Below are 16612 nucleotides of genomic sequence, written 5' to 3' on the forward strand. Positions count from 1 at the left end.
GACTGGGGTGGGGTGTGACCAGGGTATTGCTTAGTCTATGGCAGTGATGAAGAGGCCTCAGTGACCTCGGTTCATGTACCTGCAACCAGAGTGAAGCAGGATCCTGAAGGGCAGCTTTGAAAACAGGGTAGCCATAAGCAATATCCATTTGTTTTTGAGAAGTCAGCTTTTCCTCAGGGCAGCAGACTCTGGCAAGTGTGTCTGTGGGGCAAATGGTCTTTCTTTTTGCTTCTCTATGACCACTTACTCTTTTATTCTGCCTTTTATGTTTTTCTGGCTGGCTGGGAGTATAGCACAGAGGAGAGAGTATACTGGAGTCAAGGCACTCGTCATTTTGATTTCCAAGGGCCACCTGAGAGCTATGGGATCTTAGAAAATCCATTTAATCTTACTAAACACTAGTTTTCAGATCTTTAACATGGAGATATGATTTACACGCAAGTGTTGGTGGAAGTATTGAGAAGATAACAGGGTGGGCCAAATGGGTGGAGGGGGCCATAAGGTACTCACTTCCAGTTATAAAATAAACAAGTCATGGGGATATAATGTACATACAGCATGGTGGCTATGACTACAGTTAGTAATATTATATTGTGTATATGAAAGTTAGTAAGAGGGTAGATCTAAAAAGTTCTCATTACAAGGGAAAAAAAATTCTGTTAACTATGTATGGTGACTTATTGAGGTGATAATTTTGCAGTAGATACAAATGTTGTACCATTATGTTGTACACCTGAGACTCATATAATAAGTTAATTATACCTCAATTATTTTTGTCTTTTAGGGCCTCATCCACCGCATATGGAGGTTCCCAGGCTAGGGGTTGAATTGGAGCTGTAGCTGTTGGCCTATGCCACAGCCACAGCAACTCGGGATCTGAGGCCATGCCTGCGACGTACACCACAGCTCACGGCAATGCCAGATCCTTAACCTACTGAGTGGGGCCAGGGATTGAACCTGTGTGCTAGTCAGATTCATTTCCGCTGAGCCACGACAGGAACTCCTAGACCTCAATTTTTAAAAAAAGGATAGGAAAAAACACTGAGTATGTAGGAAAGAGTAAATAAATGGTAGCTCTTGTTCAGTATTCCTAATTTGTCCTCTTTTATTTCCAGGCCTGATTGTGCTTTCTGTGCTTCTCTTACTTGGTGTGTCTCCTGGTTGGCCTCAACTACTTTCGTGTGAGCATCTGTCTCCTACATCATGGAACAGGATCTTCCTGAAGAGTAAGCACATTAGTCCTAAGAGATGCTTTGTGACAAAGCTGATTATATCCTCTTGGTGGAGACTCACAGTACACATTAGCATGTTAAATTCTCTGAGCAGTCCTGTAGGAAAAAAAACTTTAGCTTTATTTGATCCAGCATTTCTCGAAATTATTTGACTATACTCCTTTGTGTGTGTGGATATAAAGATATGTTAAATAACTGTTCACATGCTGAGGTACTAGGGTCCTATGGAAGGCACATCAAGCCATACTTTCTTGGATGATTCAAAGGGTAGGATGAGTGTCTTCCCCGCAGATAGGGCGCATGATGAGATATAACAAGTCTCTCACTGGGAAAACCTGTATTCCTCAGAGGGGCTGCACAAGTATTCAAAGGATAAATAACTTGGGGAGAAAAATCAATGTACTGGGTGGATTTACCTTCATTGGAACCAAACAAAATGTTTTCACTATGTTATCTAGTAGAACTATTATATGCTAAAATACGCATGATACCAAGGGAATTTATAATTTGTAGCTATATCACTGGAGTTCCAGACAGCATAATCATGACTTTATTAAGAAATCTAAATGCTGTTGAATAATCATCTTCCACAAATGAGCTTCCAAAAATATCAGCTAAGACTTATAGATCTGAGAAGGCACTTAATACTAATTTCTTAAATTTGTGGTGATTATCTCAACTTCAGTTTTTCTCAATTGTCAATGAGTTGCCCATCTAGAATTTCACCAATGATGTAGGCAGTCTGATAGTTCCTGCTCATGTTCTTTTTCTATTAGGCACAATTCCAGTGCACTTGTGAAGGAGATTTTATTTCAGTAAAACCCAAAGGAATTAAAAATTGGAAAGCTATAAAATTGGAGTTTGAAGAAGTAGTCTATGCTTGGAGTGCTGCTGTAAGGGTGTGAACATTCCAGGAGAGGGACAATTAGGAAGGAATTGATTTGCATATTCTTTAAGGGAAGAAAAAACCACTAAGCAGGTGATTTTTTTTCCTTAGAAAAAGGTATTGGATGAGATCATTTTCATATGTGAAATTTGAAAATACTTGCTGATAAGCTTTTTGATTTCTGATTCAATAGACTTTGAAAAAATTAATGTCCACATTCTCCTGCTCAGTTCTGTGTTTATTAATGTAAAATAATTAATGTGACATTTCTTGCTTGGAGGATCTATCAGTGCTATTCAGTGTAAGATCAGAGGTCAAAGTTCAGATGGAAATTGGGTTAAGCAGTTTGGAACAGTTTTGAAGCAGTGAATGAGCCTTATTTTCATGTGTAATTAGTAGATTTATCACAGTCCAGATTCTAATCTTGTTTCAAAAGTAAATTATTCATTAAATGCAAATGGTTGTATTGTGCCTCTTTTTTTTTTTTTTTTTTTTTTCCTACTATGCCCTGGTGAGGGCGAGGAAGCGTTCATTTTTATTTTGGTTACTTCAGAATATTATTAGTGTCAGCCTCTGAGTGATGCCTGCTGGCTGCATGCTGAGAACTTGCATGGAGCTGTGACAGTGTCTACATCCAACAATTTAAATCTCCTAGGCATGGCTTACTGCAGAGGAGGCCCTTCTGGGAGTAGATGGCAAGGTGGAACTTGGGTTCAGAGCCATGTGAGTTCCATAGAGAGAAGCAGGTCAAGCAAAGGAGGATTTTATGGCTGGGACAAGGAGGCATTAAGATAAGACATCTGCAGCAAACAAAGGCAGTGCAAGGCAGGGTGTCCGGGATGTAGGTAGGGAGATTGATGGCATGGCAGGAGAAGGGGCACTTGGAGTATCTGGAAATCAGTCCTGTAGCGCAGAAATAGGATAGTATGGGTTACTGGCTAGTGTGCTGTCAGCTCCACCCCCTGGCCTTCCCCAGCTCTGCGCAGTGTCCCAGAGCCTATCTGCTTCACATTACTATTCTCTGACGTCCTTACTCACTGGCTTCTGGTTTGGCGTGGCCAATGGGAGGAGGTGAGAGGTGAGGGAAGTGGGAGTAATAGGGGAGAGGAAAAGCCATTGGTTGTGCCTCCTTAGTAGTTGCAGTTGCTGTTGGTGTCCCCACTGTAGGACCCCCTGCTGCCCCCCAGGACCAACCTCTGGGGCTCTAGTAACACCGCCTCCCTTGGTTCTCAGTCAGATGGGTGGTAGCTGCTTCCTGTGATGTTTAATTTCTGGGTGCCCTCATCACCCCATGTTTCAGCACCTCACTGCTGCTTACATTGGGACTTGCTTCATTTTTATTATCCATCTCGACCTCAAGGGCTCTTGAGTTACAGATTCCTGGTCTGGGTGTACATAAGTGTTTGAAGGGCTTATCTATGTTTTATTTTTTTTAATTGAAGTGTAGTTTATGTACAATATTATATAAAAGTTACAAGTATTCAATATAGTGATTCACAATTTTTAAAGGTTATACTCCAGTTATAGTTATAGGATCTTGGCTATCTTCCCTGTCTTGTAGGCTATATCCTTGTAGCTTATTTTATATATAATAACTTGTACCATATAATCCTCTACCCTATATTGCCTCTTCCTCATGGTAACTACTCCTCACTGGTAACCCACTGGTAAAACTAATTTATTTGGTAACCACTAATCCATGAGTCTGTTTCTTTTTTGTTATATTCACTAGTTGGTTGTAATTTTTAGATTCCACATATTAGGTGATATCATACAATATTTGTCTTTCTCTGTCTGACTTATTTCACTTAGCATAATACCCTCCAAGTCCATCCACATCATTGCAAATGACTAAATTTCCTTCTTTTTTTGTAGCTGAGTAGTATTCTATTGTGTGTGTGTGTGTGTGTGTGTGTGTGTGTGTATCACATCTTTATCCATTCATCTGTTGATGGACGATTAGGTTGCTGCCATGTCTTGGTGGTTTTAAACTGCTGTAAACATTGGGGTGCATGTGTCTTTTCAAATTCGTGTTTTCATTTTTTGGATATATACCCAATAGTTGAGTCACTGGATCATATGGTATTCTATTTTTAGTGTCCTGAAACACCTCAGCACTGTTTTCCTCAGTGGTGCTGTATCAATATCCATTCCCACCAACAGTATATGAGGTCTTCCCTTTTTCCACATCCTTGCTGACATTTGCTATTTGTGGGGTGTTTTTGGTTTTTTTGAAGAAAAACACCGACAATGCAAAACCTATGGGACACTGCAAAAGCAGTTCTAAGAGAAAAGTTGATAGCCTTACAGACTTATCTCAGGAAAAAGAAAAATCCCAAATAAACAACTTAAACTTATGTCTTATTTTAAAATTTCCTTCTTAGCAGTGCTTGACACATGCATGAGTTCACAAATGTTTATTTAAGGAATGAATGGATGAAGTGGGTGTGGGTGGAGGGGCCACAGGAACCTCTGACTGCAGGTCAGGCCTGGGGTTTGGGAATGCTCAAGATCACAATGGGGCATGCAGAGCTGTGGTGCTCAGTATTTTTTGAAGGCTGTTTGAATTGATACTGGGGTGGGGGAGCTGGGGCATTGCCTGCTCAGCAATTTTATCTTTTTCTCCGAGGCACCTCAGGAGGACCCCTGGGGCTTCATGAAACAGAATTACAGGTGACTGGGGTAGAGCCACATTGTCACATGCATGTAGTGACACAGATTGGCGCCAATCCCAGATCCCATCAGAGATGCTGTATTAGTTACTTCTTTGAACCTCTCTCTCCTTATCTGAAAAATGTGGATGATGTTGCCCATCTACTAGAGCTATTTTTTAATATAAAGTGCTTAGAACAGGTTAGATATTTAATAAGTAGTAGATATTATTGTTATCCTCTTTCAAAATAAAGTGAAGTTGTCAGCTCATGAATTAGGGGCTTATTACAAAGGTAACTTCTAAGAGAAGGCATCTGTTTCATGGAATAATATTTTTATTTCTAGTGTTACCAGAAAGGACGGTATTATTCTAAAATATTAAAATACATGCATGCACATGAACTTGACTACCTATAAATAGAACTTCATTTAGTTAGAAACATGTTCCAAATTGCTATATAATACATCCATTTTAACAACTAGACACAAAATTATTTGAAAATGCACCTTTCTTTTTCATCTGGCAATCTTATTTCAAATTTCACATTATTTTTCAACTTGTTACTTTTGATATTGTTTATTTAATATTATGTTTCTTTTACAGAAAATCAAAGTGCTCTACAAGTTGTATCTTGTTTTAGTGAGTCTGATATACTATCTGTACAATGAGACTATTTCTGTATTTTTAGCTACAGTGATGGTTTGTTTACATGTACTAAAATGCTTCCGCAACAAAGCTTGCATAAGAGGTATACATACAAATTCTTATCCTTTTAGGAATCAGTCCATGGAGCAAAACATTGCCTTTGTTATAAATCTTTTCGTGTGTGTGTGTGTGTGTTTGTGTGTACATGATTTTTATGTATATCACTGTGCTTTTATATATATCTAAAACTATCTATATATTTAACACTATGTTTTACTGACTGCCAGGACAGGTTTCTGTTTCAAGGAGATTTGAATAAAACATTTGGATATGTGAATGGCACATAACCCTTTCACCTCTTCTTTCTTATTTCTCCAAGTCCCCAAAGGAGGTGCTCCTCTGCCCAGATTTCAGGATTTTGACTGGGCTGCCTTTACCAGGGGAGCCAGGCAAGCAGTATTAAAAGGGATGCCCTCCCTTCTTTTCCTCTTGCCTGTAGGCCCAAGGATACTGAAAATGAACCATGGGCTCCTTTGGGACTTATTATCATGCTTTCTCCCCCATCTCACAAAGACACTTAGATGCTTGGGAATTCTCATTGTTTCAGGCTGTGGTTGGTGATGGTATTGAGATTTTTTTTAAATTATTATTATTATTTTTTGTCTTTTGTCTTTTTAGGTCCACACCTGTATCATATGGAGGTTCCCAGGCTAGGGGTCAAATTGGAGCTGTAGCTGTTGGCCTACATCACAGCCACAGCAACACGGGATCTGAACCGTGTCTGCGACCTACACCACAGCTTATGGCAGTTCCGGATCCTTAACCCACTGAGCGTGGCCAGGGATTGAACCCGTGTCCTCATGGATACTGTCGGGTTTGTTAACCACTGAACCACAAGAGGAACTCCGGTGTTGAGATTTAATAGCAACAGAGAGGCCCTGCTTTGCCTCAAGGCCTAGGCCAGGCACTGCCATCCAGAATTTTCACAAATGCCTGTGCAGGAAGACCTGCGTGCCCAGCTAACTAGATGGAGGCAGTTGGATTTTTCATGCTCTGGGACTCTAAGTAGTAGTTTTCTCAGGAGTGGAGTGAGAAGACTTGGTCAAGCAAGGCAGGGTTTGGTCCCCACCCTTGATGTGTAATACTGTTGAAGACTCCCTTGTGCTTTCAGATGAACAAATTAATTTTTCTCATCCACTAAAATTATATTCTAAGTGTCATTTTTGGTGAGCAACTTGATTAATTCTTTTCATCTGGATTACAATGTAGCTTAAATTAAATATCCTGGATAGATGTTAAGTAATAATAAGTACTAAATCGATATGAACTTAAGTACCAGGGTGAATGTGCTCAGATTCATCCTTTGACATTGGATAATTATTTTTTTCACTCAAAAGTGAAATGATGGATGTGCGTTTGTGTGTGTGTTTGTGTACATATAAATATTTTTGGATGGAAGCTTGAACAGATGATATAGTATGCATTTAAAGTATTTTGGGCTCAAGGAATTCTCGATGTGGCTCAGCAGTAACAAACCTGACTAGTATCCATGAGGATGCAGGTTCGATCCCTGGCCTCGTTCAGTGGGTTAAGGATCCAGCATTGCCATGAGCTGTGGTGTAGGTTGCAGATGAGGCTCAGATCTGGCGTTACTGTGGCTGTGATGTAGGGTAAAGTATTCTCTTGTGTGGATATACCACCGTTTATCTATTCAGTCACCTGTTCCTAATCATTTGGGTTGTTTCTAATTTTTGGCTGTCATGAAGAAAGATGCTATCAACATTTGTGTACTAGTCTTTGATGGAAATATGCTCCCTTTCTTTCCTTACTTTAATTTTGTTCCCCCTCCACTTCTAGATGAAGAGGGATGTATTTATAAGAATCGCTTTGGATAGTAATTTATCCTGTTTCTTGAATTAGCTAATTGATTGAAATGGATTGCTTAATTGGTACTGAGTAGACTTACAGGGATAAAAAGACTAAGCAGTCAAGCTCCATCTGCCAATCCCATGAAATCTGTGAATGCAGCTCCTGACAGAGAAAATTCATTTTCTACTCTCTTGCACAGAATCCACCTACATTTTTCTTCTTTATGAATTTTATAGAACTAGTTACCAGATTATCTCTCATCAGGAAAATCTTTTACATGCAAAGTTGTTTTTTTAATTTAAAGAAATATTTTGTTTGAGTTTTAAATACCACAATCCCTCTAGCCAAATGTTAGACATATTATATTTACACATTTGTGATTCTGAATTTTTTTTTTCGTTTTTAATAGCAAAGACCCACAAAATTTCAAACACTGATTTTTATTAGTGGATATTATTTATTTATTTATCTTTTCTAGGGCTGTACCCAAGGCATATGGAGGTTCCCAGACTAGGGGTCTAATCGGAGCAGTAGCCGCTGGCCTACACCACAGCCACAACAACATGGGATCCAAGCTGAGTCTTGGACCTATACCACAGCACACGGCAACGCCGGATCCCTAACCCACTGAGCATAGCCAGGGATTGGACCCGCAACCTCATGGTTCCTAGTCGGATTCATTAACCACTGAGCCATGACAGGAACTCCTATTAGTGGATATTTAATAAATATCTTCAATCTCTTAAGTAATGTTAATTCTCAGCTTTGTTTACATTTAATGAGGGAATGATGCTTTGATGTGTTTTGTCTACTTAACAAATAACTGCTGAGATAGTTAAGCACATGCCTGTTAACTAAAAGAAATTGCATTTGATTGTTTCAAGATAGTGTTTGAATTTAAGTGATGTGTAATTAAATTAATAATAAAAGTTCAAAAATTTACATATGAAATGAATTTATTTGTAAATTAAATTTATGATTCTGCAAAATTTGAATTGGGAAGAAGATAAGGTCAAGCCAACTGACAAAGTGCTCTATTTTAATGTGTTTCAATATATTTCAAAACGAAGTATATTTAATATTGTGCAAATATAAGGGAAGGTAGAAAGGAGATAAACATAGAGTCAGCCTACAAATCTATCTTATCCTTTAGTTCTCAGCTTAACTATTTCCTCCTGAGGCTTTGCCTGAGTTTCTTTTATTTTTTTAAAAAAATATTTATTTATTTATTTATTTATTTATCTTTTTATGGCTGCACCTGTGGCATATGGATGTTCCCAGGCTAAGGGTTGAATAGGTGCTGTAGCTGCTGGCCTAAGCCACAGCCACAACAACACCGGATCCTTAACCCACTGAGAAAGGCCAGGAATCCAACCTGCATCCTCATGGATCTTATGTCAAGTTCTTAACCTGCTGAGCCACAACAGAAACTCCCCATTTTTATTTTTTGTACAATTTTTAAAGTTTACTTTCCATTTATACTTATTACAAAATATTGGCTATGTTCCCCACGTTGTAAAATACATCCTTGAGCCTATCTTGCATCCAGTAGTTTGTAGCATCCTATTCCCCTTTCCCTCTCCTGGTAACCACTAGTTTACTTTCTATATCTGTGAGTCTGCTTATTTTTTTGTTACATTCACTAGTTTGTTGTATTTTTTTAGATTCCACATATAGTGATATCATGCAGTATTTGTTTTTCTCTGTCTGACTTATTTCACTTAGCATAATGCCCTCCAAGTACATCCATGTTGCTGCAGATAGCAAAATTTCATTCTTCTTTATGGCTGAGTAATATTCCATTGTGTGTGTGTATGGACACACATATACATACACACACCACATCTTCTTTAACCATTTATCTGTTGATGGACACTTAGGTTGCTTCTATATCTTGGCTGTTGTAAGTAATGCGTTAGGGTGCATGTATCTTTTCAAATTAGTGTTTTGGTTTTTTTGGGTATACACCCAGGAGTGGAATTGCTGGGTCATATGGTAGTAGGTCCTTTCCTTTATTCTGTACCACAACTCTTTATTCATTGCTTCCCTAACATTTTTTCAACTTGCAATTATATATATATTGTTGCTTATTTTTTAGATATAATCTCACTATTGGGTTTTGGAGGTAAAATTGGCAAAGACTTGTCAATGAATCCAAATTATGCTGGGTGCCCAATGAGAGTAGGTTTATTAAATGGACATTTACTTAAGAAAGAACCTTTGAGATCAAAGAGTCAAAGAGATCAGGGCTCTTGACATGGCTGAAGCCTTGGCATTGCAGATACTGCTGATGTGTAGCTTACTGGGAAGAGAGATTGTATAAGCAATGTATGAGCCTTTTCTTTTTGCTCTGTTTTAGAAGACATTTGGGAATGGAGCAAATGTTGATACCAAAGTTTATTTTCTCCTTCATCCCATTTCTTTTTTTTTCAGTTAGGATGGAAAAATCAGTCCTTCATAGTATAAAACAGCTAGATTTAGTATAATGAGCAAGTACCACTATGTGAAATAATTCAAGATTAGGCACAGGCAGAGGTAGGCATCGTAAAGCATGGGTAGATGCCCTAGACTACTTTCCAATTGCTCTTCTTTATCTTAGTTTGAACAAATTCCAGGGACTTGGGTTCTGATCTGTCCAAAGGCTTTGGGGGTTGCCCTGCCCTTAAATCCTGTATATTCTCCTATTGACTCTAAACTGGAGATATATATATATATATATATATTTTTTTTTTTTGGTCTTTTTAGGGCTGCATCTGTGGCATATGAATGTTCCCAGGCTAGGGGTCTAATTGGAGCTGTAGCCGCAGGCCTACGCCACAGCCACAGCAATACCATATCTGATCCATGTCTAAAACATACACCACAGCTCATGGCAATGCTGGATCCTTAACCCACTGAGTGAGGCCAGGGATCAAACCAACAACCTCATGGTTCCTAGTCGGATTTATTTCCGCTGCACCATGACAGGAACTCCTAAACTGGATATTAACTGGGTTGTGGATTCCAGGAACTCAGATTTTGCATTTAATTATTAAGGGGCACCAGAATCTTATTAATAAAGAGATAAAGAGGAAAGGGAATACAGCAATGATGTTATATCCTTGGGCCCATGATAGACAAAAGTCTTAAAGCATTTCACAAACTCAAGGATTGAGAGGAAACTTAAAAGTCTTGATTATGAAACTTTGTCTACAGGAGTCAGGTTTATTCAGAGACAGTGAGAATAATGACATGCTTACCAAGAAACAACAGCTTTAGGTTTTTTTTCTTTTCTTTTCTTTTTTGGCTGCCCTGTGGCATATGGAGTTCCCAGCCCAGGGATCAGATCTGAGCTGCAGTTGTGACCTATGGCACAGGTGTGACAATAACGGATCCTTAACCTACTGTGCTGGCCAGGCATTGAACCTGCATCCTGGTGCTCCAGAGTCACTGCTGATCCATTGCACCACAAGGGGAACTTCAACTTCAGGTCTTGTATTAAGAAAAAGCAGATGACAGAGAAGATATATTGATTGAGAAACAATGAAAAGGGAGAAACTTTTTAATGAGAAGAACTGTGATTTTAGAGTCCAGGGTAGTCACAGATGAAGGAAAAAGAAAATATATGCCTCTCTCAATGTTCTTAAAGGTAGAACTAGGAAAGAAGACACAGATTTTAGAGAATGAACTAGGAAGACTTCTCTGCCCCCCCCCCCCACATCCCTCACCTTGGCAGAGAAGGAGCCCTGAACACCAGAAACTATTGAAAGGTCCCTTGAAAGCTGGCAGGCAGGGAATCAATAATAAGAAAAAATGGGGAACCTATCCTTGGTGACTGGGGCAGCCTCTAGACGTTATATAAGATTTGGAAAGTTTGATATTGGAAGGCTGGGAAAGTCAGCATAGAGTACATTGGTCATTAATAAGGGAGTTTAAAGGTGTCGTGGTTAGTGTATGTGGGGAGGAAGATTTGGCTCTTGTCATGAGGGAACATATTTGGGAAATTTTATGGTGATGGGACTCTTAAAAAAGAGACAATGAGATGTATTAAATGGGAGTCAGACAGCATTCCAACACAATGAGTTCAGGCATGGATTAAGGATGGGACTGATGGATGGTGTACTTGTATGTGAGAATTACCCTTTTCAGGAAAGGAAAGGTGGACAGGATTTGTTTTGGCAGACGTGGAACCTATTTATCTCATATCACTTTCTATAAGGTATCGAAAAAGGTGGAATCTGGAGATAGATGTTAGGAAAAAAATTCTGGATTAGATAGCAAAGGTCACAAGGGAGAAGGAAGAAAGGCATTCAGATCCAACAATGAATCCAATAAATCAAGAAAAAATATGCCAATAGCTAAGATTTTAAAATTTAGCTAGATGTGCCTGAAAAGACTCTGAGAACAAGAGACCAAAAAGGGATACCAGAGGGAAAATGTGGCAAAAGGCATTTAAAGCACAGCCATTGAAAGAGTATGAGGTTTTCTGAATATTCAAAAATGGTAGGAAGCCGTCCTGGACTTTAATGCACTTTAGAAACCCAAGCTAGGGGAGAAATAATAAATACATTGTTGGTCAGAAATATGTTGGCCACCAGTTACTGTGGATATTCAAAAATGTAGGAAGCCGTCCTGGACTTTAATGCACTTTAGAAACCCAAGCTAGGGGAGAAATAATAAATACATTGTTGGTCAGAAATATGTTGGCCACCAGTTACTGTGGCTCCAGTAACTGACTACCACAAACTGGGTGGCTTTAAAAAAAACCCCAGAAATTTATTCTCACAGTTCTGGAGGCCAAAACTTAGCTTAAGTACATCTGAAAAGAACCTTTTTTTTTTTTTTTTTTTTTTCCGAATAAAGTAGCATTCACCAGTTCCATTTGCACTGGTACAGGCATGAGGAGGACTTATGCTTCCCAAATCTATGTGGAGGCTCTTTCTTGTTGTTACTGCTTTCTCTGGTGTGCTAAGCACATCTCATCAGGGTATGCTGTCTTGTAATAAATTCAGCCATCTTCCAATCTCTTTGTTTTTTCCTTTATTTCTTTGTTCTTCATAGAGGTGATAACCCAGGTCAGTTTATTTTTATACAGTGATTTTAATTTTTTTCCATTAGAGCTGGTTTATAGCGTTCTGTCAGTTTTCTGCTGTATAGCATGGTGACCCATTTACACATACATGTATACATTCTGCTCCATCGGAAGTGACCAGACATAGTTCCCAGTGCTACACAGCAGGATCTCATTGTTTATCCATTCCAAAGGCAATAGTCTGCATCTATTAACCCCAAGCACCCCACTCCCTCCCCCTCTGCCTTGGTAACCACAAGTCTATTCTCCAAGTCCATGATTTTCTTTTCTGTGGAAATGTTCATTTGTGCTATATGTTAGATTCCAGATATAAGTGATATCGTGTGGTATTTGTCTTTCTCTCTCCAACTTACTTCACTCAGTATGAGAGTCTCTAGTTCCATCCATGTTGCTGCAAATGGCATTATTTTGTTCTTTTTTATGGCTGAGTAGTATTCCATTGTGTATATATACTCATCTTCTTAATCCAATCATCTGTCGATGGACACTGGGTTGTTTCCATGTCTTGGCTATTGTGAATAGAGCTGCAATGAACATGCGCGTTCATGTGTCTTTTTTAAGGAAAGTTTTGTCCAGATATATGCCTAAGAGCGGGATTGCTGGGTTATATGGTAGTTCTATATATAGTTTTCTAGGTTTTTTTTCCCATCAAACTGGCCATCTTAAAGTTGGAGGGAGGGAGCCTCTGCTGGAGACAATTCTACATGGGTCTCTTTCGTGTTTGCACCTCTTGCAAGAAGAGGAACTGACTACGTCTTTAAGTATATTTGTATAGCGAAAAGCCTTGGAAGATAAAGATAGTGTCTTCTTTTGGAGCAAAGGGAAGGTTTATTTATTCTCCAATACAATAAAAATAGTCTCCCTTTGGGCAAAGTTCAGGCAGCTTTACTTGTAGCCCATTATAAAAGACTGAGGTCTCCTAAGCTTGAGATTCCTCAGCTGTGATGCAGACCACTGTGTGAACAGCATCTTCCTGGGTTGCTTTGTGTTGTCCCAGGGGACCTGGGGGAAAGAGTAATTAACATGATCATGAAGCTCAGGGCTTTTGCTATGCAGTGAAGTAATACATCTTTTGTCTCTGACATAAGAGTATTGCATGTTCTGCCAGCATCCGTGACACTGTAGCAGGCTGAATTATTAACTTGAAGATTGGGTAAAATTCCTTGAGGCTCCTGGCTTTAGCTGAATTCACTAGCTTGACTTTTATTAGAGAGCCAAGCACTGAGGCTTATCCAACTATTGAAATAGGCAAGTTCTTATTCCCACTTGACTATCATTCTTACTTGTGTACTTTTCCTATAGAACGCCAGGGGAGGAAGGAGTTAGTGGTAGGGTTTTGGTTGACATCTGCTGTTGCAGAGTGATTGGAGCTGGGAGAGTGGGCAGAAGATTAATTGTAGCAAGTTTAAAGCTGAACAGGGAGTTTATGCAATATAAATAAAAGTGTGAGTATGTGAAGACATATGTATGAGTAGGTTTATTGCAGTATGGTTATAATAGCGGAAATCTGGGTGCAATCTGAATGTCTGTCAAGAGGGTTAATAAAATATAGTACATGCATGCTATGGAATATTATGCAGCTATTAAAAAGAAAGGAGTAAATCTGCATGTTTGGTCTCAGAAGATATCCTCAACACTTCATTAAATAAAAAAGTTATAGTTTAGTAAGCATACTCTGTTTCTTCATTTTTTTAATTTTTAAAATTTAGTTTTATTTATTTTTTTGCCTTAAAAAACTTTATATATTTGTATAAACAAAATAAAGACTTTGAGAAAATACATACTAAATTGCCATAGTTAGCATTTATTAGTTTTGTTATCATGTTACTCAATAAAATATAAGAGAAAAGTGGTATTAGTACTAAAGTGAGTGGAGGTATTACTAAGAGAACTTAGCTATGAAGGGGAGGGAAGAAATAGGGTGGTATATAGAGTTCAGGGAAGTTGGTAACTATATGTATTTCTTTTTATGGTCACACCTGTGGCATATGGAAGTTCCCAGGCTAGGGGTTGAATTGGAGCTGCAGCTGTTGGTCTATGCCACAGCTTGGAGCAATTTCAGATCCTTAACTCACTGTGTGAGGCCAGGGATCAAACCTACATCTTATGGACACTATGTTGGGTTCTTAGCCTGCTGAGCCACAATGGGAACTCCTGGTAACTATATTTTTAAAGGGAGGAGAAAGAATGTATTTATGAGGAAGTAGGTACTAGATAAGGAAATCTGTTCTTCCATCTGTCCTCTTACTGTCCTGTCATCCATCTTTCATCCTTCCATCCACCTTTGCATCTACCCTCCCTCATGTCCTCCCATAGCATTTAAAGAGGATGGAAAAGTGCAGGTGATACAGAAATGAAGACTCCTAAGTCTCTGTTTTCCTGAGTCTCCATTCTAGTGAGGAGACAAAACACACATGTTGCCAAATGAACAATATAGTTGTAGGTAGTTACAAGGGTTGTGAAGAGACAATAAAGCAGACTTACGGGTCATATTATGGTAGGGAGGGTAGGATGGGGAATTTTAGGATAGTTGAGAAAGGCATTCCTGAGGAACTGACATTTGAGCAATGGCCTAAATGATGTGGTAAGCAAAATCTGATGGAAGAGGTTCCAGGCAGAGGATTGATAAAGACCCTGACATGAGAACAGGCTTGTCATGAAATGATGGCAGCAGAGAGGGTTGCAGAGGTAGTCAGGGCCCACTTCTGGGCTAGGGGATCTAAGTTGTGTTTTGGAATTGTTCTTCTTGGGATGGAGTGAGGTGAGGAGGGAAGTCTGTGCTTTTAAACTGGCATAGTTAACATTGTGGACTCATTCCATATGAGCCTTTTGTTAACTGGTAACAAAGTTCTGGAAGTGAGTTGGAAGGACATCCTGTTGGAATTCTTCTGTGGTACAGCAGATTAAGGATCCAGGATTGTTATTGCAGCAGCTTGGATCACAGCTGTGGTATAGGTGATTCCTGGCCCAGGAACTTCTGCATGCCCCAGCCGGGTCCAAAACAAAAACAAAAACAAAAACAAAAACAAAATCCTGCTTTTAAGGCATAGCTCTCCCAGACTTCAGACAGTATTATAAAGTTACAGTAATAAAAACAGTGTGGTATTGGTGCAAACCAAACATATGGATCAATGGAACAGAATAGAGAGCCCAGAAGTAAACCTAGATACCTGCAGTCAATTAATCTTCAACAAAGGAGGCAAGAATACAAAATGGGAAAAAGACAGTCTCTTCAGCAAGTGATGTTGGGAAGACTGGACAGCTGCATGTAAATTAACGAAATTAGAACATACTCTCACACCACGCACAAAAATAAACTCAAAATGGCTTAAACCTTAAGCATAAGCCATGACACCATGAAACTCCTAGAAGAGAACACTGGCAAAATATTCTCTGACATATATTGTAGCAGTGTTTTCTTAGGTCAGTCTCCCAAGGCAATAGAAATAAAAACAAAAATAAACAGTTGGGGCCTAATCAAACTTATAAGATTTTGTGCAGCAAAGGAAACCATAAGCAAAATAGAAAAAACAACCCTTGGATTGGGAGAAAATAGTTGCAAATGATGCAACTGACAAGGGCTTAATCTCCAAAATATACAAACAACTCATACAACTCAACAATAAAAAAACAAACAACCCAATTGAAAAAAATGGGCAGAAGACCTAAATAGAGATTTCTCCAAAGAATACATTTGGATGGCCAGTGGGCACGTGAAATGATGCTCAACATCACTCATTATTAGATAAATGTAAATCAAAATTGCAGTGATGTACCACCTCACACTAGTCAGAATGGCCATTGTTAATAAGACTACAAATAATAAATGCTGGACAGGGTGTAGAGAAAGAGAACCTTCTTGCACTGTTGGTGGGAATGCAAATTGGTACAACCACTATGGAAAACAGTACAGAGGTTCCTCAGAAAACTAAAAATAAAACTACTGTATGATCCAGCAATCCCCCTCCTGGGTATATATTCAGACAAAAACTATAATTCAAAAAAATACATGCATCCCTATGTTCATAGCAACACTATGTACAATAGCCAAGATATGGAAACAACCTAAATGTGCATGGACAGATGAATTAGGAAGATGTGGTACATTTACACAATGGAATACCACTTAGCCATAAAAAGAACAGAACACCAGTGGTTAACAAATCCGACTAGGAACCATGAGGTTGTGGGTTCGATACCTGGCCTTGCCCGGTGGGTTGAGGATCTGGCTTTGCCGTGAGCTGTGGTGTAGGTTG

General features: G+C 39.0%; 1 protein-coding gene across 1 annotated transcript in view; it reads left to right on the forward strand.

The window, feature by feature from the left end:
• Positions 1–16612, forward strand: part of LOC100515111 (uncharacterized) — a 441565-nt gene that overhangs the window by 195334 nt on the left and 229619 nt on the right. Inside the window, exon 4 of the mRNA XM_085013067.1 lies at positions 1116–1226. Coding sequence (XP_084869193.1) covers positions 1116–1226 — 111 coding nt within the window. The remainder of the gene's footprint in view (positions 1–1115; positions 1227–16612) is intronic.

The sequence above is a fragment of the Sus scrofa genome, chromosome 1 (genome assembly GCF_054392235.1).
Source record: "Sus scrofa isolate SSC_HxYL_T2T_F1_AM1 chromosome 1, Sscrofa_HxYL_maternal_Yorkshire_Landrace_v2.0, whole genome shotgun sequence".
Classification (NCBI taxonomy): domain Eukaryota; kingdom Metazoa; phylum Chordata; class Mammalia; order Artiodactyla; family Suidae; genus Sus; species Sus scrofa.